This window comes from Copadichromis virginalis, linkage group LG20 (assembly GCF_057382275.1).
Source record: "Copadichromis virginalis isolate Kocher_CV1m ecotype Utaka linkage group LG20, C_Virginalis_male_GT1.1, whole genome shotgun sequence".
Lineage (NCBI taxonomy): Eukaryota > Metazoa > Chordata > Actinopteri > Cichliformes > Cichlidae > Copadichromis > Copadichromis virginalis.
The window spans coordinates 7253875-7276751 of NC_140637.1; the positions used below are offsets into that span (position 1 = coordinate 7253875).

A 22877-nucleotide genomic window follows, 5' to 3' on the forward strand; every position below is an offset into this window, starting at 1 on the left:
GGGTTTTTGTGGATGAGACTCTGTCTGTACTGGAGGAGAGCTATAAGAGAGGACTCTCAGCGCTGAGGTAAGGTGTTAACAGGAAAAAGTGCTGTCACGTAGTGGAAAAAAAATGAAGAAAAAAGATGCTACAAATTGTTTCACATATTATCTCCAGGTTCAGGTTGGAGCAGTTTAAGCCGCTGTATGAACGATGAGTGTGTTGCATAAAAAGTCATGCTTGAATTTTAGAGTTGGATTTACTTTACTTTTTAAAAGGTTATTTGAGTAGTTTGCTTTTAACTTTTAAAGGATGTCAAAATATTTTAATACGACCGTGCCTTTTGCAAGGCTACATGCAAATGTGCTAAACATCTTCAACAACAAACAGGTTAAACAACCTTCAGTAGTCAGGCATACTGACCATCTATCTATCTATCTATCTATCTATCTATCTATCTATCTATCTATCTATCTATCTATCTATCTATCTATCTATCTATCTATCTATCTATCTATCTATCTATCTATCTATCTATCTATCTATCTATCTATCTATCTATCTGTGGGTGTGTGCGTGCGTGCGTGCGTGTGTATAAAACATATGACTTTATGCTGAGAGATAGATCTATATAATGGGAAGAAAGGTTGTCTGTGTGTATGCTTCTCTGTGGCTGATGGGAGCGGGGGGCAGCTATAATGCTTTGTACAATTGCTATTGTTGACCCACCTCCCTGGAGGATGACAAACCATCTGTAGCACTCCCCAGCTCACATTACTCTCCTACTTGATGAGTGCTCAGGGACCATTTCTGTGACAGCAGACATGAGTCAACAAAGTTAAATAGGCTTATAAAAACTCAGAACATGACACCACAGAGGAGGAGAGGTCAGGGGTCAGCTGTCAATTATTGGTTATGTTAAACACTGTGCTCTTGTCTGGATTTTGTGCGAAGCCATGACCTATGCACGCATTACAATGTAAATGACCGCAAGTCTGTTGCCTAGCCCTGGATTTGAAAGGCAAAGTAATTGTATTTTTTGTCCGTCAACGACTCTCGCACGCTTGTAGCTGAAAGCTTTTAAGGTTCATTTTTGACATTAAACATTAAAAATGTGCTGTGTTGTCTTTTACACACATTTTGTAGTGTACACTTTTGAAAATCAATCATTTCAATTTTAAAAAGTTTTCATTGAACATGATTTGAGTTGAGTAAATGCAAATTTGAGGCTTTTTGCATTAGTAAAATCTGTCCACAGAAAGACTGGAAAAGCATGTTAGTTATAATGCAATGTGATCGCATCCATCGCTACTGTCCAGTAACCTGGTAACTCTCATGTATATGCACGCTTTAACCCACACAGTTTCTTTTAACACCAGCTTTGATATCCTGGCTTTACAGCTCCAATTGTTGGATAGATGTCGGAGTGGAAAGTGAGAGCCCATAACTAAAGGTTCAAGTTAGTGACCTCTGACCTTGCTCTTAAAGAACGGTCTCCCTTACGCTGGTGTAAAAGTTGCATTGCATGTGAACCATTATGTCCTATAGCTCCACAAATTTAGCATGAAATATCAATGACTATTGAACCAAACTAAAGCCTTGTTGTGAAGTGTTGTGAGTGAATAAAGCCACTTTGGTCACAAGAGAAGGCTAATCTGGGAATAAAAGATGGTAAATATGTTGTACATAGCATCGCAGAATGAAAGGTTCACTCCCAAAGCATTGACAATGATTATAAGTCACAATAAAATAATTCAATGCAATTCAGCACAACATAAATGATTATACATTTTTGCATCCAATTCCAATAATCAGTCTATCGATAGCAATCATTCATTGACTGGTTTTACATGCACTTCAAACTAAAAAAAAAAGCGTTAATGTACTCCTGTGAAAGTCGGTGGGTTAAACAACAAATTATATTTCTCCTTTCTCTCTCTTGTTTGAATCTCTTAATCAGTTGACTCTTGGAGAGAGCCACGACAAATTGCGCCGTGTGGATTCAAACAGGAAGTCAAGGAGTTTCAACAAGCAGCCCAGCACTGGGGACTACTACAAAACCCTGGGGAGCGACACGGCCGAGCCTTGTGGGAGCAAAATCATGGCACCCAACGAGGAGGTGAGCCCGAGCTCTGCCGTTTCTGCAAACTATACATGGTTAAAAATGATAATAATATGTCTGCCTCTATATATGTTTGTTGTATTATAGGTTCTTATTTTAATGTATGTACTTGTCTATATGTTTCTGGAAATGTGTGTGAAAAATGCTTTTTTGCCCTGGTATGTTTGCTTTTATTTCTTTATGTGACATACCTTTTTTAACACAAGGCAGCTTAATATTGTGTGCATTATACAAAAATATAAAAATAAATATTACTTTGTTATAATTCAGTTATCTCACTATTTTTGGTGACATTGAAAGTCAGTACATGAGCTGATGTCTGATGGATGTAAGGTTAGTAGTGGGTTGACATAGTGTGCCCTGGTTCTTCCATGAAGGCTCCTTTTCTCCTTTTTCCTTTCTTAACTCCTTATAAGGTCATTCCAGTCTGAGGTTTAGCTTGCTGACGATGGCATTCGGTTACAAAACTGGCTCCACTATTTGCCTAAGCATTGCCACTCAGCATGTTATATAATGTTGCGTCCTCTTGAGCTTTTGTTTGCCACCTGATCCAAATTATCCCCTTATTTCCATTGCCTCTTGAGTCTCCACCCCATTGTGTAAACTGTCCAAGAGGCTACAGTAGATCAAACTCAGTATGATCGCTGACAACAAAGCACTTAGCAAGAAATCACCAACGAAAGGGACACAAAAAGGAGAATCCCACTGAAGCTGAACGTATTTGTTAGATAAGTGGCCAGCTTGTATGTGTTAGGCTGTAATAAAATCCCCCACATGTACATCAGACTGCAATGCAAACATTTTGATAATGCTTTTTTATTGACTTAGGCACTATTTATTAGCCTACTCGGTTACCATTGACATAATGCGCTTGCACAACAGAATTTCCCCAGAAAGGACAAAAGGTTAGTCCAAAATTATGTGCCATTGTAGGTGCCCTGAAAAGTTGATCAAGGAAAATTTCTGTTCGCATTTGCATGTCAATCCCAGTATTAAATATAAGCTGTGTGCTTGTTGCCACATACCTTCACAGGCAGCTGAATGAATAGAATCTGGCAGACTCTCACCAACATCCCTAGAGAGGTGTTCTTATAATCTCATGGGTATCAGGGGTGGGGGTGTTTTGGATGACATGGGTTATAATCCTCATTGAGCCAATTAAGGCCTCAGCGGGGCCCCTCCTGGTCTCAGCACAACCCTAGCAGATGGGCTGGCTAATCAGCAGAAGCGGCACGTGCTGCCAAGACCCATCTGGACATGGCCAACCCCCTTCCAGCTCTCTGGGGGGTTTGAAAAGTAAAGGCGGCAACAATGACAAGCACACGTCTGAGGAATAATGGAGCGGTGGAGTCGAGTTAAATGTCATGGTCTATTAATTTGTCTCCACAGGAGGTACGGCACACTTTCAGAGTGTGTCAGACGTATGCACTGGGTGGGGCAGTGACAGATGGCTGTTTTCCCCTCAGACCTTTCCCCCTTGAGATTATGTCATATTAGCTGTTATTAGCAAAAGGCATTGTGTTGTTATGAGTTAATGAAAGACAGGAGGAAGCTGAGGTATGGTGCCACTATACATTTGCGCCTGTCAAGCCTCAGCGCAGGAATCTCAAGCTTTCTCAGATATTATTTTAGATAAATGTCGTGGCATCTTTTTTTCACCAGTGAATTTTTTTTAATATTTCCAACACTGAAAAAAAACAAACTGTTTTTGTAAGGCGCAAAGAAACTCTCAAGAGTATGCAAAAAAAATATTTAATTTGTGGAGCAAAAATAAGTGTTATTTTAATTCTTTCAGGATAAAGCAGTGTTTCCAGTTAACAACAATGTCGTTTTTAAGACAAAACCTCAGAATGCAGAATGAGTGACATTTTTTTTGCTCTCCCTTTTGCTGGTTCAGGGTTCTGTGTTATTGGAGGAGCCAAATGAAAATCCCGCCCAAAGCTCTGAAAATGGGACTACAGAGGAATCTGTCCCTCAACCACCACCTCCTCCACCACCACCTCTTCCCCCAAGCAATCCAATGCCAACACCCCCGCCACCTCCTCCTCTGCCTCCGGAGACACAAACCCCTCAAAATAATGCCAACGCCACGCCCACCAATCAACGACGCCCATCTTCGTCATCAGGAAGTAAGTCAACCAAACCTGCTTTTTTCCCTAATCTCAATACTTTTCCCCCCATCTTTGTTTCCTGCTATATTAGTCCTAGAAAGCAGAGACTGGTGTATTAATGGCTACAAAGTAATCACCCTGGGTAAAGATGAGTTGAGTCTGACCCTAGCATTCTAAATAAGAGATTATAAATTAATGATGTAGCGCTAGCATTACCCTGAGAACTGGTTTAGTGTTCAGCCATTTCCTTAAGTGCCCTGGACGCACTGGATGATGCAGTCTGACGGTGCACATGCCGCTCGAGTTGCAGGGAAATTTTAACTTTTGTATAAGGCTGTTTTTTAAGTGCTAAAAATGTGGAATTTTAAAATACATAAGTGTTTTAAGATTTGTGATCGGAAAAACAAAATATTTATCTTGTTCTAACGTTTATTAATGCATTTCCTTTTTCTAGAAACTCATTAATATACAAGGAAGTTCAGTGAAAGTGAAGTTCCTAAATTTGATTATGACAAATCCAGTTCTTGGAGCTGACATCTGCCATTCTTTGCATACATGTCTACATACATAACTTCCTGCTTATACTATTGGTCAGTATACTACAAAAGCAAACTGGAAACTGAGCAAAAATACCAAAAATCTTTGCTTAAAGAATTTGTTAATGATAGGCAGATATCAGTTTTACCTGATAAAGATATTACATGAAGAGTGACACATACAAAATACTTTTTTCTCTTGTAATTCTAAATACATTGATGTCGCCTGGTTATAAACTGTCACTTTCAATTCAGCATTGCTTTTCTGCTTTATACGTTTCTGTTTACATGTTCTTTATCTCTCCTGTTTGCTCTCCATGCACTTCTCTCTGTTTTGTTTCTTTTGTTTTTTCCCTCTTCTTGCCTGCCACCATGTGCTCTGTCAAGGCGGAGATAACTCTGCCTCACAGGCTGAGGGAGGAGCACTTAGACAGATGAAGAGTAAGTAGAGACTGCGAATCAATTGCATTTAAGCTAAATCACTTCATCCTGTTTAGATACGTTCAGAGTTCACAGTTGTCCTTCCCACTTACATGACATTTTATAACATTTGTCTAAATTCTAGAGCATTTTAACCTGTCCATAGCATTTTATGTAAATAACTTTATATGAGATGTTATTTCAAACCATATGTATCCAATTTATCAAAGCAGCTGTTCTATCACCCTTTGAAAACTGAACTGAAAGAAATTTACTTTTAAGTACAATGTGACCGTAATTGCTGTTAACAAAGGCAATGTTTGAATGATTACCTACATTTTTTTATCTATTTTTACCCAATGCCGCATGGTCAATACAGTGAGGACTAGTATTAGTGCAGAGTGACTGTATTCCAGGTAAAACAACATAAAAAAAAAAAAGATTTTTACTAAGATTTCAGAATCAGTGAAACGGCAACATAAAACACAGAATAACAGAAAATTCAACATTACAATCTAATTAAGAAACATTTTGTAACAAGTACAGCAGGCGAGGCGTTTTGTTACCTTAAACAAAGCTGTAAGTAAACGCACCATTAAAATATAACCTGGCTATAGCATAAGTGACAATTATACCTTTTTACAGTCTCTTTATGTTATCTGTACGCTTTGTTCAGCAATTATCCAACTGTCCTATCTGTTCATGCTCCTTCTGCCGACCAATGGTAGGAGAGCAATAAAAGACTTAAAGCTAAAGAGTGGTGTGTGCTCGCTAATGGCATGAGTCGCGTGACACTGTTAAACAAGTTGTTTAGTGGTCATAAAATGAAACACCACCAACTCGTTTGTGAGCTTAAGATAAATTTACAGCTCAAACACTCGTTGTCGCCACAGCAGCAGAACAAGTGGCAAATTCCAAATGCTGCTGCAACAATGGCGATGGTTACGAGTCCTTTATTGTCCTGTTGCTCTTCTATTGAGAACAACTGCTTACCTTTTATATTGTACTGCGCACATTTTCATCTAATGATTTGTTCAACAGAATTAACCAGTAGTGATAAACAGGCCATAAAATTAAAAACCTTCTATTAATCTTGGAGCAACAAACCAGGCGGCTGAATGAAGAGGTTTGTGTCCCTGTGGTTTTCTGTTTGTAAGGGTGCAAAGGATCCTGCTTTTTATATCATAGGTCATAGCTGACCTTAACAGCAACACGCCATAGGAACATGTCACACTGTTTGCCCACTGTGTGAGTCTCTTCATCAAACCTCCACCCTCTCTCCACCCACATCCCAGGCTAAATACAATCGTACTAGCAAAGACTCAAAAACACACATTTTAATCTCTTTTCAAAAAGTTGCAAGCACACCAACTTAGAATGTGTCTTTTTTTTTGAAAGATACAGCTGTTTAATGTTGTTTAGCTGTTTTTAAGTTTGAAAAAGCATTTAATCATGTTTATGTGCAACTGATCTAGTTACATTTTAGCCCAGGATATTTTAGATTTGTACCTCTCGTGCGATGTACTGAGCTTTTTAAAATGAATTTAAATAGCTGTCAAAGGTGTTTCAGCTCTTTCTTTTTTATCCTGAAGCTTTACACAGGCCACAGTTTCAATCAAGCACACATTGTAAAAAGGCTTAGTGGTGTCACACACAGGCAAATCTCTCTCTCTTTCGCTCTCTCTCTCTTTCTCTCTATCTCTCTTTCTCTCTCTATGTGATGCAGAAAATATGAGGGACAGCTGTATGTGTCTCGAAACAGTTTATCAGGTCGAGCGAACTGAATCTTGGTCTGGCTGTGGGCACTGAGAAGCCGGGGATTGAAACACGGTGTGTGTGTGTGCGTTTGTGTGTGTTAATTCCTAGCTGGCTTGCCAATGGCTGGCTGTCACTTCCAGTTACGGGTGATTCCTTTAGATTTCCCCCAACTGTGATGATAGGTCTTTAATGGAAAGCTGTTCTCTCCTCCCCACGAGAGAGACAGAGAGAGCAGGGAGAGTGAGGTGGGGTGGCACGCTAGCGAGTCTTTGTGTCCGGCCGGAGCATTGCGGTTGTCTCAACAGGGAGCACTTTTTCAGTAGGACTCTTTTTTGTTTTGTTTTTTTCCATTCTGCACATAGAGGATGAGTAAACAATGAAGGATTGAGGATATTTATTTTCCTAGAAAAAAACATTCGCAAAAACAGGTGAGGTGTCCTTTTGTGCGTTTGCTTCAAAATATTCTACATTTAAATCCTGGTAAAAAGATATGCGTAACTGTTTGTTGTGCACTACAGCATCATCTTTGAGCTTTTTCCATTTACACTTTAAATGTTTTCTTGCTTAAGAACTCAAACGACAGCTGCAGTGGTGCTTGCATGCAGTACTTTATGGTTTTCTTTATGGTTAGTATAATCATTTTGAAAAGCTGATCTATATGTATAATTGCATAAATTAGCGGCATATTTTGACATTGCCTGATTGGCATAGGACCAATTTTATTTTTCCTTTAAAAGTGAAAATGAAGTTAATTTTCAATTGCATTGAAACAGAGTTTGAAGTTGAAGTGTAGTTAAATTTGTTGAAGGATTCATTCAGTAGATTATTGTAAACGGGAACTGAATGTATATCTTTTTAGGGTGTTTAACAGCAGCTGAGCTGTAACGATAATGGTCAGATGACAATGAAAGAGAATGTGTGTCTCTGTTCTTTGAGTTCACTGTAATGAAAGTATATTTAATTGCTCATCCTCATTTAATCCTGGCTCACTCCAGCTGTTGGCCGATTTAACAGTTGCCCAACGATATTTACGTCTCCAGCAAACATTCGACCCCAGCAGGAATAAAGGCAGATGCCAACCAGAGTAATCAAATCTAAAAAGAAACGTATCTAGCTTATCCATGAGTGAGGTTTAGAATACCATTATGACCTCCCATCATTGTCCAACATGCTCCAGGTCAGCATTGTTACCTTGCTGATTGGATGAAATATTTAACAGTGAAATGCCACTCAAGCCCTTCTTCTCCTCATCAGTCTATCTCTCTCAGTCTGTCTGTATCCATCTCTCTCTGCTCAATCTTTCTACCTGGTTTCACTTGCCTGCTCCGTCCTTTTGTCCGCAGGCGCAAAATCTTTCAACATGATGTCCCCCACCGGCGACAACTCGGAGCTGCTGGCAGAGATCAAGGCAGGGAAGAGCCTCAAGCCCACACCTCACAGTAAAGGCTACACCACTGTGTTTTCCAACAGCGGGCCCACAGGAAACAATGTAGGTCACTTAGCTTCCTTAGCTACAGACAGTGACTCATGCAGAAGGGATCGTTCTGAAAGTTAACTCACAGTTTTTACAATCAACTGTGGATTTGATGTCACGCTCTCTATTTTAAATGAACTATATGTGAATCTAACCACATTCTGGCCTGATTTGTGAAAGTCAAAATCTCACTCTCTTTTAGCCACATGTGTTAAAATTTATGTGACTCCTGTTTGTTTGTTTTTTTCCATCTGTGCCTTTATTTCTCTTCAGGAAAACTCTACATCTCCAGAGAGTCGATCATCTAGCCCACCAGCCAAACCGCCATCCCCTCCGCCAACCAGCACACCAGTGACCTCACAACCCACCAATCCGAGCCCCAGCCCCAGTCCCAGTCCCAGCCCCAGTCCCAGCCCCAGCCCCAGCCCCAGCCCCGCTGGCTCCGGATCTGGCAGGACCGTGTCAACATCTGGGAGCAACGAGCAGCTGTCCTCCAACTCTGTGATCAATGGGAACAGTGGTGGAGGCACAGCAAAAGCGGATTCAGGGAGGAAGACGAGCCTCACAGATGTTGAGGCTCTAGTGCCTACTCACGATGAACAAGGGAAAGCCATCCCTGAATGGAAAAGGCAGGTGATGGTGCGCAAGCTTCAGGTCAAGATGCAAGAGGAAGAAGACCACAAACGCAAGGTAGGCATAATGGCTGAGTGTCATTAGCTATCCCATTTGTGGGCCTATAAATTTAACAGTGTACAGTAAAAATGACTAGAAGTGACTTCAGATTCAGATCATGAGCAAAGCAAAGGGGATAGCTGTTGCTTGGATTTGAGCGTGGAAGTTTGTGATTTTGAACCACAGACAGTATAAAAGATGGACGTAGCTACTGTTACATCACCCACTGCTTCTGCAGTCTTGTTTTGAAACCTCAAGATGAGCGTTTTCTCCATCACCGTCTTGATTTTGGGAATAAAAAGGATGTGATGAGGAGTTTTGACTGTGAAACCACATACTCACTGGCAACCACAAGACATTTTCACAGATAATCTGCCATTTTGAAACATGGTATGAACAAGATTTGCAAAAATAGACTTTTTAGCAGGTTTAAAGCACTTCCTAGCCAGAAACTACATCCATGTTTTATACTGTCTATGCTTTGAACACTGGCATTGTGCGAAGGCATGTTTAATTTAGTTCCATTTTTGCATGAGATCATTCTTGCTCTTTGTGTTAGCTTTTCTTAGAAGTCGCTAGTTTAAAGCTAAGCATTCAGTGGGGTCATATTTTTCTCAAGGACTACAGCCAGCATACACTGATGCACAGTCATAGCACTATATTATGACTATTTAGACAAGATGTTTGTACCGGAACAATCTGAACACTTGCTAATCCTGTGTAATACAAGAAGGACCCTAGTAGTATGTAACATGCTTGATTAAATTTGACTGATTAATAATTTACTGCTATCTAAGGAATTGTAATGTTGCACCACTAAACAACAAGCTTAAACACACTGCTCACGTGCAGTGTTTTAATTGTTTAGTTCCATTTTTTTCATAAAAACATTAAACTGGTAACACATAAGCTAATAACACATGAAAACATGTTCACGTCCACAAAATGATCATCTCCTTGTTCTCACATTTTTCAATTATTTATCCACTTCTTTTGCATTTCTTCACATGTTTCTTGTTCGTATTTGTACTTCTTGCCAATAGCAGACCTTTTTGGAGTGCACTGAATTGAATACTTGGCTACAACAACCATCACAGAATTTGGCACACTTGACTAATGGGTTCACAGTGTGGGCTGGTGTTTGATGGTGGAGTTTTGCTGTTCCAAGTTCTTACATGCTGATTCAGTGGTGTGATGCCGAGTCCATTCACACTACAAGTCAACCATTATTGATACCAACAGTAACACAAATAGCATATTAACAATACTGAAAACTTGTGTCCATTGAGGATTTTTTATTTATTTAAATCATCTCTATCTAATCATTGTAGCAGTCTTTTTTTTAATTTCCCCAACATCTTTTTTGGGGGGGGAGAAGCTGGCAGGGTGCGAGCAGATCATGATCTCATAAAGAGTAACGCCAATGGTTTGCAGTGTCAGTGTCCTTGTAGTAGAAGTGTTGTGTAGATGCATAAAAAAAATATCAGACAAAAGTAAACACTGGCTCATAAAAACAGAATAGAGCCTTTTAAGAGGCATTACGCAAATGTTGTGAAACATCTGCAGTGTTAAGTGCCTAAAATACAAATACTAACATGTTGTAACTCTTGCATGCCAGTATTGGTCTAGCTAACATATAATTTCGCATATAACTCAACAAAGTAGTCACTGTTCTTTGACTCAAAATTCCATTGGAAAGCTTTGTGCTTGTAATCAGGCAGTGCCATTGCACCACTAAATCCATGTAAATCCTGTGTGTTAGGATGGATTTGCACTGAAGCGTGTGTTCGTACCAGGAAATTCAAGCTGAAGGAATCCCTCCCTCCTTCCTCCTTTTTTTTTCCTTGTCCTATTGGTCTCCTTTGACCTCTGATTTAGTTTGCATCAACTGGGCAGTACCAGCCTCTGGAATGGCACTACTCCCACGCCCACAATGCCATTTTGGGCCCATTTGGTGAACTGATGACTGAGGCCGACCTGAACCGAATTGAGAAGCAAATTGAGAACCTACAGGTTATGCATAAGGTATCAGAAGTCGAGAAGGAACTGAGTGAATTGGAGCAGGAGCTTCACCAGCTTCTACCAGTTTCTGCTGCTCTCAATCAGGGGCACTTCTCAGTCAATCCAAAGCAGGTGCATGGCAAAGCTGAAGATCTTCCAGCCTGGTGCAGCAAGATTTCTACCCTCCTAAAGAGTATGGCTATCCTTCTTGCCACTCTGGGAGGCAAAGAGATAGACATCTTGGATCTTATATGTCCTGGATATTCCCAAGAAGACACAAGAAATGTGAGCACAGGTCAGTCAGTGGGATCAGCTGGAATTATGGGACGCTCTCAATCCTTTTCAACAAGAGAGGATGTAGAAAAGGAAATAAAGCAGTGCGGCGTTTCAGTGAAGAACCTAAAGGCTAATTATGAAGTTCAGAATCAGCCGCAGTCTGCAGATAACCAAGCAAATAGGGTTTACAAACGCAAGAGGTCACTCCCTGTGGTAAGTGAGTCTAGTTATCATCCAGAGACAGTCTGTGAGGATGAGGTCCCTTGTTCCTCTGCTTCCATACTGGAATCCAATACCAATGGTGGTTTAACTTCAGTGGAGGAATCAGTCTTACCACTTGTTGAAGAACCAGCTATCACCGCATCTCATGCTCCTAAGACATATATGTCTTCTGAAGCAATGGCACCAACTAATATTGAACAGTTCAGCCAGGTTCTTTCTGCAGACCCTGTTTTAAATAATGATCAACTAACAAGAAGCTTGGAGGTGCAGACAGATCTAAGCTATGTCCAGGAATGTATTGAAATGAGGAAAGAGAGAATTGTCTTCCTGTTCCTTGAACATTGGCGGAAGTATACAGTCTCTGAGTCTTATCAGACTAGATATACTGGCAGGAGGCGAAATCATTTAGATGTGGACTGGGAGGACTACAGCCAATTTAGTGCACAGATTGGTGGAGAGATGCACAGTGAAGACGATAAACTCCTCCTATTTATGAAATCAAAGCAGGTAGTAGGGAATCTGATTGGCCACTGGAGGGCAATCATGAGTCAAGTGCCCACACGCCAGATCCGCCGGCTGAGTCGTGCTCAGATGATCTATTGGCCACAGCATTTCCTGCCGCACATCAACGGGTTAACTGTGAGCTATGAAAGCCTAACTCTTGACCTTTTCATGCTTGGCTATTTCCAGCTATTGGAAATGAACATGTCTCGAAGTGAGCGGAAATTCCGACACCTTTTATGCTATGAGATGTTTGACCGTCTTGGCAGCCACAAATGGGAGGTCATAAGGCAGTTTCACAAGGAGGTCATGGAGGAAATTGAGTGCGAGAAGCGAGATTGGGCGGATGGTTTTGAGGACATAAAAGTCAAGTACTTTGGAGACTCGGGTGAGGGAGGAGGCATGCTGACAGCATCGCTACATTCCATGTCTCCTGACATGTCCATAATGTCAATGCAGGAAACACTCCCTCCCCCACCATCCCACCCACCACCTCCTGAACTCCCACTTTCGAATGCACACTCTGCACCACCTGCACCATCACAACAACCCTCCTTACCAGTCTCACATTCGGGGGTTTCTGAAGGTTCGTCACCTGCTGTGGCTCACGATGGTCAGTGTGTGGAGCAGGGACCCCCCAAGGACTCAGTGGAGGACAGTGTTCAGGGGAATGTCAGTTTAAATAAGCCTGCAATTTCTAATGGGAAAGGTTCAGAGCCGGACCACATGCAGGACTTGGCAAGCGTGCAACATGTTGAAGCAACAGCTAAAGTTGAGACACTTCCAGACACAGCAACACCATGTCCAGTGAAAGATGCCCAACCTGTTACTGTTAAAGTCAAAGAAGAACCCCACGTTGATAAACCTCCACCCAAAGAAGAACCCAATGAAGATTCAATTAAAGTCATCTATGAGCTTAAAGAGTTCAGCAATGAGGAAATCATCAAATACATTGACCGAAGCTTTGCTTTTTGGAAAGAAAAGGAAGCTGAACTTTTTGATATCTAATAGCTATGTAGGCTAAGGTTGTGCTGAAGGTTCACTGCTAAGATCAATTGTGGAAAACTAGCACACACAGTGCAACATGCTGACAAGAGAACCTAATCTGCTTTGTTAATGTTTAGGTCATGTCACGTAATGGACTTAACTGCAGCAAAGAGCATCCATGCTGCTGTGCTAACATTACCGCTTCTGTATGTTTAAGTGGAGGAAAGTATGCATTGTATTACAAAAGATGCACATATTGTGTGAAACCAAGAGCTTTTCAGACGAAGTGTGATTGATTGCCACAAAACACAAAGGAAAAAAAAGTTTAAAAGGAAAAGATTTGCCATAAAAATCAATGCTGTTTGTTTCTTTGGGTCATCTTTGTAATGGGGATGATTAGTAAAACTCTGCATAGTTGTTTTACACTGAATATTTCAGACTGCGTTTATGTGAGGGTTTTATCCCATCTCATTTTCATACAGTAGGTGATTAATTGGCACTGGTATTAGTAATGTGCATAAGAAGATGTGGCTCACTTTTAAGTGACAGACTCAGGTCTATAGATAACATCCATATATTCCACCGACTTTAAAAAATGACATGGAATTGCACACAGTTTTTGCTACATAAAAGTTACATTTCCATTTATCTTTCTTTCTATGCACATGATCAAACGTGTCCCTTTTTCTCCTCTTTGTCACATTTTTAGCCAGTGAACTCACACAAAAACAGCAAGTGACAGCGAGTGAGCAGCATCTGGCCTCTGTTCTACCTTCATTCTTGATAATTAGTGAAGGGGAAAATGGCCTTACTGTCTAAATGGTTCCTTTTTGCTTGAACTGAAAGAGAAAGTAGCTCAGTCTTTAGTGGGTTTGAAGTTTAGAACTACTTAGTGGTTCACAAATGTCTTTGTTTAAATTCAAGTGGATTATTTACTTATAAGGTGTGCCTTTTAATAAACATTACAGAATTGGTGAAATATGGTGAAAATGGTTCAAAAGTTACAATTATTTTCTCTGAGCATATTTAAAAGTATTCACCAGTCAAAGCTTTAACTTAAATAAAACATCACATTACAATGTTACAACTGCTTTATGGTGTTTATTCCATTGTTTGCTTATGTTATTATATAAGTATATTTCAAATATTGGCTCAGAGTTTCCATAATTGATTTCATGTTCTTCTATTTATTGGTTTCTAGGTTGGTGTTATAAGTAAATAAAACTGTCATTTTTGGGGATTAGCAGATTTAAGCAGCAATTATCCATTTGGAGTTTTTGCACTGATGCACCTGTGTGGCAAAAAGGCCAAAACAATAGATTACCTAAGATATTGTTTCCATCCTTTTGAGAACTTACATAACGACACTGATTTACCAATGAAAGAGCAACTGTCAAACACACACTCTTCAATGTGTAATCCTCAAGTGCAGTGCTTGTCGATGCAATAAACCGCACACTGCACACTATTCTCATAGTGTCTGTTCTATTGCATCAAGATTACCTTGGAATAACCCTCTTAACACCCCCTGCTGTCCTTCTATCTGTGGCTTACAGGAGCCATAAGGAGGTTACAGTGAATCTTTATCAACTTGCAGGTCGCACGAGAAGGCAGTCAGCTGGTAAACCTAAAGCCACTTTCTATCAAACTTTTTCCCCTTTGCACAATATTTCAGGCAGAGTTGGAGCACGTACACAATGCAGTAAAGAGTGATGTTAGTAACAACACTGCCTTAACAGATGGGCAAAACTATAATAGACTATGATGTAATCTGCTGAGCTTGCACAATGCGCTCTTGCATATATGGAACTGGAGGTCAAGTTGCTGTAGTAATTACAGTATCAACAGAATTAGTCTTGACTGAACTACAGTTTATTTGTTTATTTTTCTTTCATTAGACAAAAAATAATGCTAGATTCAATAAAATTACCTAAAACTATTATTGATTATTGAAATAGCTGCTAGCACAGCAAAGTCTAGGCAATAACTTCATCTTAATAATACAATGTCATTTTCACACTTCCAAATTTATAAATCTAATAGCCTACAATTGTTATAATCCCAAACAGTATGCAGGCACAGCAAAGGGTTGTGTGTTCTGACCCTTGTGGATGTCCACTGACACTACAAATATGGCCCACAAAACCAAAAAACTTTATTAAGCCCATCAAGAGAGCTGCTTAATTCGTATTTTGCAGCTTTTTCTTTTTTAATTGGTTGGCTTAACTGTCACTCTTACTTAACTGCCAGTTGACTTGATCACACTTAGTTTAAACCTTTAATAGCTACTATCAGCTACTTTTTGGTGAAGAGTTTTGGTGGGGGGCGGTGTAAATTTGTTTATTTTGGTTTGTTTTCTCCATGTTTTTTTCTTTTTCTTTTTTCTTTTTTTTTTTGAGGCAAAATTCCCAGGGGACTCATTAAATATTAATTCCATAGATAATCTTACCTGGATTCACACTGGCTAGGGCAAGTGAAATCCTTCAGTAAAATGAATGCAGAAGGGTAATGTGTCTAGTTGGGCGAAGATGAGAAATCCAAGATGGCTGCCTTCTTTCTCTCCCGCTCCACCTCCAGTTACAGCCTGAAAGGGAAAAAAGGGATCCAGTTACCATATGTGTACACAGAGAATATCCTGTAAAACACTGTCCTTTTCAAAGGCTTTGTTTCATTTTAAACAAACAGCAGAAGCAGACATTTTGTGAGATCTGTTTGTTTTGGTGAATTCATACATTAGTTTCAACTATATTGGGTTACCATTGTTTAGGTTCTTAAGTCTTACATAAAGGCCATTTGTTTAAAACTGACATTTGAGAATCTGCACAAACAAACAGACTGGACTAACATTTCATTACAGTTGTTCTTTATGCAGGTGCTTGCCTGCTTTAGTGATGATTTATGCAGTGCTACCGACATAAATCATCTCAATATCACCTTTAATTTAATATAATAGACTCAATAGTAATTTCCAAATATTTCAAATGTTAACACATCTATTATTATATCCAGGTGTATTATAACCAGATATTTTAAAAATGATCTCATGGGGCACATCTGTTCATGACTGTGTGCTAACCTAAAGGTGAAGACTGAGATTACTACTTTTTTAAAGAAGAAGGTTGCACACAAGATGATGCAAGTGAAGTCTGTAGCAGAGTTAGCTACTTAACTGACTGAAGAACTTGCTCACATTTACCAAATACATGTAGTAGACATTTTGCACTCGCGATTTCTCTTAAACTTGACACAAGTCTCCTCACAACAGAAGATACTTTAAAAGTACAAATTCATTGCTGACTGCTGTGGGCCCCTATCTCTGTCTCTCCCCGGACCCCTCTGTCCCCTTACAGGCTGAGGAGGAGGCGGCACGCTTGGCGTCAATGCCAGCCTGGAGGAGAGACATGATGAAGAAGAAAATGGATGAAGAGAGGTGAGTAGCCAGTGTTACTCAGCACATCTCATTTTTGGTGGCAGGTTAGTAGTGCTTAACCCAAATGGATGACATAAAGGCGCTCTGGGCTGGAATAAGTTGGCAGAAAACACTTAGTGGCTGTGATGCCACCAAAACATCCAACCAGTTGGGGGGTTTTGTTACTAGAGAGTTTTTTTTTCACAGGAAAGCACTTTAAATTCTTGCCATTGCAGGCCTTCTTTATTAATTTACTGTTTATTTGCATTTCAAGAAGCTCTTCTGCTCTTCTGCAAATATTCAGAAATACCCAGCTTACTAAATGTATTTTTTGTGTTTGCATTGGGAAAATGTTGGACCTAATCAAAACTGCAGGTGCGTCATATGCTCATATGCACTAAAAGTAAAAGGCTAGTTTTGTATCTGTTTTTAAATCCATAAATCAGAGCCTGGAAGAAGTAAAAGAGTCGAGAACTTTACATGAAAGGTTTCATTCATTTTTTTCCTCCAGTGGAAGCAAAAATATATTGACTAATTCAGCTTTACCTCAAGATTTGTGCGATCTTTAGCCTTCTTTGTGACATTTATTGTTGAACAATTTGAACTTGATGTTTAGAGTATAAAGTGTACTTCCTATTTTGTCACTTGCACGTGTTAAAATTATCATTTAATTGCTTTAACTTGTGAATTAACTGCTGTTGCTGTTTAAGATATTTAAACCTTGTCTTCTTGTGCTCACCATCTCCTGATGTGACAGGGAACAGAAAAGGTAAGAAAATTTTATTCATTCTGCTTTATACAACACGTAACACAAAATGTGTTGAATGAGAAATTTGTTAGGTGCTGTGAGTCTGAGATCAATGGATTAAAAACTTCTTTAATTACGTTTAAAAAGAGCAAAGAAAAAAAATTTAATATACAGAAAATACAGTACTATTCTTTTAACAGTAAATACTGCCCAAAAAGTGAGATGCCTTGGTGGTGGTTTGTGCTTCTGAGTGCTTCGTGTCTTGAGATGTGGTCATTTGCATATGTTAGAAGTAACAACTATAAACTGAAGATTTACTGTACAACTCTAACTACTGTGAATTATCCTTTATGGGTGCACGTAGAAAAGAAGAGGAGCAGGCCAAAAAGGTGAAGGAGATCGAGGAGAAGACGGAGTTGGAGCGAATACGAAACCTAGGCTATGACGAGACCAAACTGGCGCCCTGGCAGCGGCAGCTCATTTTGAAGAAAGGGGATATACCCAAATAGTAAACAGGATCATCTCCCCATCCTCTGCCCTGCAGCGCTCCCCACCCCAACTTATACCAATGCCTCCCCCTCCCTGATCCTGCATCCCACACTGCACAGGTCCACAGGGGAAAAGCTGGTCTTCCTTTAAACTGTGTGTTACTCTTTGGCCTCCAGACACACAGGGCCATGCTGTGGCTGCTGCTGTCCACACGGGCTCTGAGGCTCAGCTTGGGATGACCCTGCACCTGTTTTATTGACACAAAATCTTGTTTTTTTTCTTCATTTTTTTAACATTAACAACAGTTCTGAGATGCACTGATTCTTGTGACCCGATAAATGTATGTGTCCTGAACTTAGCATCTATCCGCTTTCCTGCAAATCACTAGACTAGACAAAAGTTAGAACATTTAACAGACTTATAATAGAAAGAGACTACTTTTAAGCCTATATGCCAGACTCACTCACCTTTATGTAATGAATGGGGAAAAAATACTCATGAAGCAGCTAATGCATTCTATATGTAGATAGTGTTACATCTCCATCATGGCTTAGTCATGACATTTTTGTACCAGTCTCATAGAAGCGTTTTACTGCCACGGTTGCAATTCTTTTCAATTTTTTAAAGCAAAATCTCTGCTCAAACGTATCAGCGTCTCGTAGTTAAGCTTGTCGTGCTTTCTCAGCGGATTTCAAAAGATGATAAAATATCCTATTTTTCAAAAAGAAAATGCAAAATGATATAGATTGATTTTCACTGGAAAAGGATAAAAGGATCCAAATGAGATTTTTCAGTGTGTGACCTAAACTTTAAACTTTAAGCTGTTCTGAGCACGAATGTTACATGTTGTGTGCATGTGTTGCATAAAGCGTATCAAGTTGTGTTGTTTTGTTAAGCATACTTGACCCAGGGGTTCCTGGATATTCTCAAAGGAAGAAAAGAAAAGACACAGAAAGTCTTACTAGGCATCCTCTATGTGAGCATAGCCTTTAAAAGAAATGCACATCGGCAACTTACAGCAGTCGTCATCTTCACACTAAATATTTCAAAAGTTCGAGAAAAGACAACATTTTGTCCTGTGTCATGTTCCGGTCTTTGTCCCACTAACCTGGACTCTAAATCTTTGATGAGCAGATCTGCTTACACACATAGTCACGATACAAATTTTGTGAAACGACAGTTTCAGTAGTCGACACCAGTGACTACAAAAAAGCTGATTTTTCTTTTTCAAGTATTCTTAATGATTCGCACATCTGTTGGGCACAGTTTGGCCAACAAATAGAAATTTGGAAAAGCTGTGTTGAATACTTTCGGCAGAACTGAGGAGACATACATACTGCAAGTTTTACCAGTTCACGCATTTGCACAGTGGAATTTAAGTGAGAGTAAAGCTCTTAAATGAAATTAAATCATGCTGTGTTTGTCCGGTGGTTAAAAACATGATGTTTCATTTTTGTTGGATGGACATTTTTACAAGTATGCACACGATGTCACATGAATATCATGGGACTGTTTGATCACTTGGATATATTCTAATTCACTTTCATCGGATGCCATATGATATTGAAATTGAGGATGGTGTAAATGTCATTGCCATTTGATTTTCTTTATATATAAACTGTGTACATAGTGACCCTCAGCATTTTGTCACCTCATTGTTTCCACATTGCATTATAATACATGTCTCAGCCTTGCTTGAATAGAATATTGGTTAATGTGTAATCATATTTTCAGACTGTTAAAGTTGAAGAAATTAAATCTTAAATTACCAAAAAAAGAGAAAATGTGTGCTTCGTTTTTTGTGTTACTTTCCAAAAAATATAATACTTGTGCAACACTAATTAATTCCCATACAAACTTGTCATGTATACTTTTTTTGAAGAAGCTTAAAATCTTATATGGACGGGAACACACTGGCTCTACACAAAAAATGAATTGTCCTCTAAGCCTAAAAACTGGTTGTCCCACTGCTGGCTGCAAGAACTGCAATCAAGCATTTGTGATAACTGTTGGTGAAGCTTTTGGATTGTTTTGTTTAAGCCACATTGGAGACTTGTTGAGCATTCAATCCAATTTAAGTTCTGACTTCGAATGGGCCACTTCATTTTGGGTTTTTTGAGCCATTCAGAGGTGGACTTGCTGGTGTGTTTCAGATTGTTGTCCCTTTGCATATGCTTGAGCTACGGGGCGTGAACTGACAGCCAGGCATTCTCCTTCAGGATTTTCAGGTAGAGCGCAGAACTCTCTCATGGATGCCATTTTTGCCCAGTCTCTTTTTTTATTGCTGAATTGTGAACTCTAACTCTAACTAACTGAGACATTGAGCCCTGCAGTTCTTTAGATGTTCCTGTGGGTTCTTTGGTGACCTCCTGGATGAGTCTTCAGTGTGCACTGTTTCAGGTTTCTCATAATGGCTCTCACTGTAGAGTACCAAAACCAAAACTTCACTTTATCTGTAAGGTTCTATTTAAGTGATTTTTTTTTTTAAATTAAACACATCTGGTAGCAATCAGGCCTCAGTGTGTCTAGTAAAATTCAACTCAGTTTGATTCATCGTGATTATACATGATGATTTAACAAAGGAGACAATTACTTTTTCACATAGGACCAGGTAGGTTTAAATAGATTTTTTTCTTCAGTAAATGAAATCATCAATAATCATTTGAATCATATTAAATGTGTTTGTGTTGGGGTTTTTTCCTCACAGCACTGTATTTTACAGCACAGCACTTTACTCAATTTGAGTGTTTAGTGTTTCTTTACTTCCAGACTCATTCACCCACCAGGCTTGAAGTAATTCATGCAAGCACTTCTTTTAACCTACCCTAACAACACTCATTCATTTTTTTCCTCCAGTGGAAGCAAAAATATATTGACTAATTCAGCTTTACCTCAAGATTTGTGCGATCTTTAGCCTTCTTTGTGACATTTATTGTTGAACAATTTGAACTTGATGTTTAGAGTATAAAGTGTACTTCCTATTTTGTCACTTGCACGTGTTAAAATTATCATTTAATTGCTTTAACTTGTGAATTAACTGCTGTTGCTGTTTAAGATATTTAAACCTTGTCTTCTTGTGCTCACCATCTCCTGATGTGACAGGGAACAGAAAAGGTAAGAAAATTTTATTCATTCTGCTTTATACAATACGTAACACAAAATGTGTTGAATGAGAAATTTGTTAGGTGCTGTGAGTCTGAGATCAATGGATTAAAAACTTCTTTAATTACATTTAAAAAGAGCAAAGAAAAAAAATTTAATATACAGAAAATACAGTACTATTCTTTTAACAGTAAATACTGCCCAAAAAGTGAGATGCCTTGGTGGTGGTTTGTGCTTCTGAGTGCTTCGTGTCTTGAGATGTGGTCATTTGCATATGTTAGAAGTAACAACTATAAACTGAAGATTTACTGTACAACTCTAACTACTGTGAATTATCCTTTATGGGTGCACGTAGAAAAGAAGAGGAGCAGGCCAAAAAGGTGAAGGAGATCGAGGAGAAGACGGAGTTGGAGCGAATACGAAACCTAGGCTATGACGAGACCAAACTGGCGCCCTGGCAGCGGCAGCTCATTTTGAAGAAAGGGGATATACCCAAATAGTAAACAGGATCATCTCCCCATCCTCTGCCCTGCAGCGCTCCCCACCCCAACTTATACCAATGCCTCCCCCTCCCTGATCCTGCATCCCACACTGCACAGGTCCACAGGGGAAAAGCTGGTCTTCCTTTAAACTGTGTGTTACTCTTTGGCCTCCAGACACACAGGGCCATGCTGTGGCTGCTGCTGTCCACACGGGCTCTGAGGCTCAGCTTGGGATGACCCTGCACCTGTTTTATTGACACAAAATCTTGTTTTTTTTCTTCATTTTTTTAACATTAACAACAGTTCTGAGATGCACTGATTCTTGTGACCCGATAAATGTATGTGTCCTGAACTTAGCATCTATCCGCTTTCCTGCAAATCACTAGACTAGACAAAAGTTAGAACATTTAACAGACTTATAATAGAAAGAGACTACTTTTAAGCCTATATGCCAGACTCACTCACCTTTATGTAATGAATGGGGAAAAAATACTCATGAAGCAGCTAATGCATTCTATATGTAGATAGTGTTACATCTCCATCATGGCTTAGTCATGACATTTTTGTACCAGTCTCATAGAAGCGTTTTACTGCCACGGTTGCAATTCTTTTCAATTTTTTAAAGCAAAATCTCTGCTCAAACGTATCAGCGTCTCGTAGTTAAGCTTGTCGTGCTTTCTCAGCGGATTTCAAAAGATGATAAAATATCCTATTTTTCAAAAAGAAAATGCAAAATGATATAGATTGATTTTCACTGGAAAAGGATAAAAGGATCCAAATGAGATTTTTCAGTGTGTGACCTAAACTTTAAACTTTAAGCTGTTCTGAGCACGAATGTTACATGTTGTGTGCATGTGTTGCATAAAGCGTATCAAGTTGTGTTGTTTTGTTAAGCATACTTGACCCAGGGGTTCCTGGATATTCTCAAAGGAAGAAAAGAAAAGACACAGAAAGTCTTACTAGGCATCCTCTATGTGAGCATAGCCTTTAAAAGAAATGCACATCGGCAACTTACAGCAGTCGTCATCTTCACACTAAATATTTCAAAAGTTCGAGAAAAGACAACATTTTGTCCTGTGTCATGTTCCGGTCTTTGTCCCACTAACCTGGACTCTAAATCTTTGATGAGCAGATCTGCTTACACACATAGTCACGATACAAATTTTGTGAAACGACAGTTTCAGTAGTCGACACCAGTGACTACAAAAAAGCTGATTTTTCTTTTTCAAGTATTCTTAATGATTCGCACATCTGTTGGGCACAGTTTGGCCAACAAATAGAAATTTGGAAAAGCTGTGTTGAATACTTTCGGCAGAACTGAGGAGACATACATACTGCAAGTTTTACCAGTTCACGCATTTGCACAGTGGAATTTAAGTGAGAGTAAAGCTCTTAAATGAAATTAAATCATGCTGTGTTTGTCCGGTGGTTAAAAACATGATGTTTCATTTTTGTTGGATGGACATTTTTACAAGTATGCACACGATGTCACATGAATATCATGGGACTGTTTGATCACTTGGATATATTCTAATTCACTTTCATCGGATGCCATATGATATTGAAATTGAGGATGGTGTAAATGTC

General features: G+C 39.4%; 1 protein-coding gene across 1 annotated transcript in view; it reads left to right on the forward strand.

Moving 5' to 3' along the window:
• The window catches only part of espn (espin), a 38247-nt gene extending 18767 nt beyond the window's left edge, over nucleotides 1–19480 (forward strand). The window contains exons 8-15 of the mRNA XM_085444262.1: nucleotides 1941–2099; nucleotides 4000–4231; nucleotides 5137–5190; nucleotides 8271–8416; nucleotides 8675–9091; nucleotides 16411–16489; nucleotides 17217–17238; nucleotides 17582–19480. Coding sequence (XP_085300388.1) covers nucleotides 1941–2099; nucleotides 4000–4231; nucleotides 5137–5190; nucleotides 8271–8416; nucleotides 8675–9091; nucleotides 16411–16489; nucleotides 17217–17238; nucleotides 17582–17726 — 1254 coding nt within the window. The 3' untranslated portion in view covers nucleotides 17727–19480. The remainder of the gene's footprint in view (nucleotides 1–1940; nucleotides 2100–3999; nucleotides 4232–5136; nucleotides 5191–8270; nucleotides 8417–8674; nucleotides 9092–16410; nucleotides 16490–17216; nucleotides 17239–17581) is intronic.
• The last annotated feature ends 3397 nt before the right edge of the window (nucleotides 19481–22877 follow it).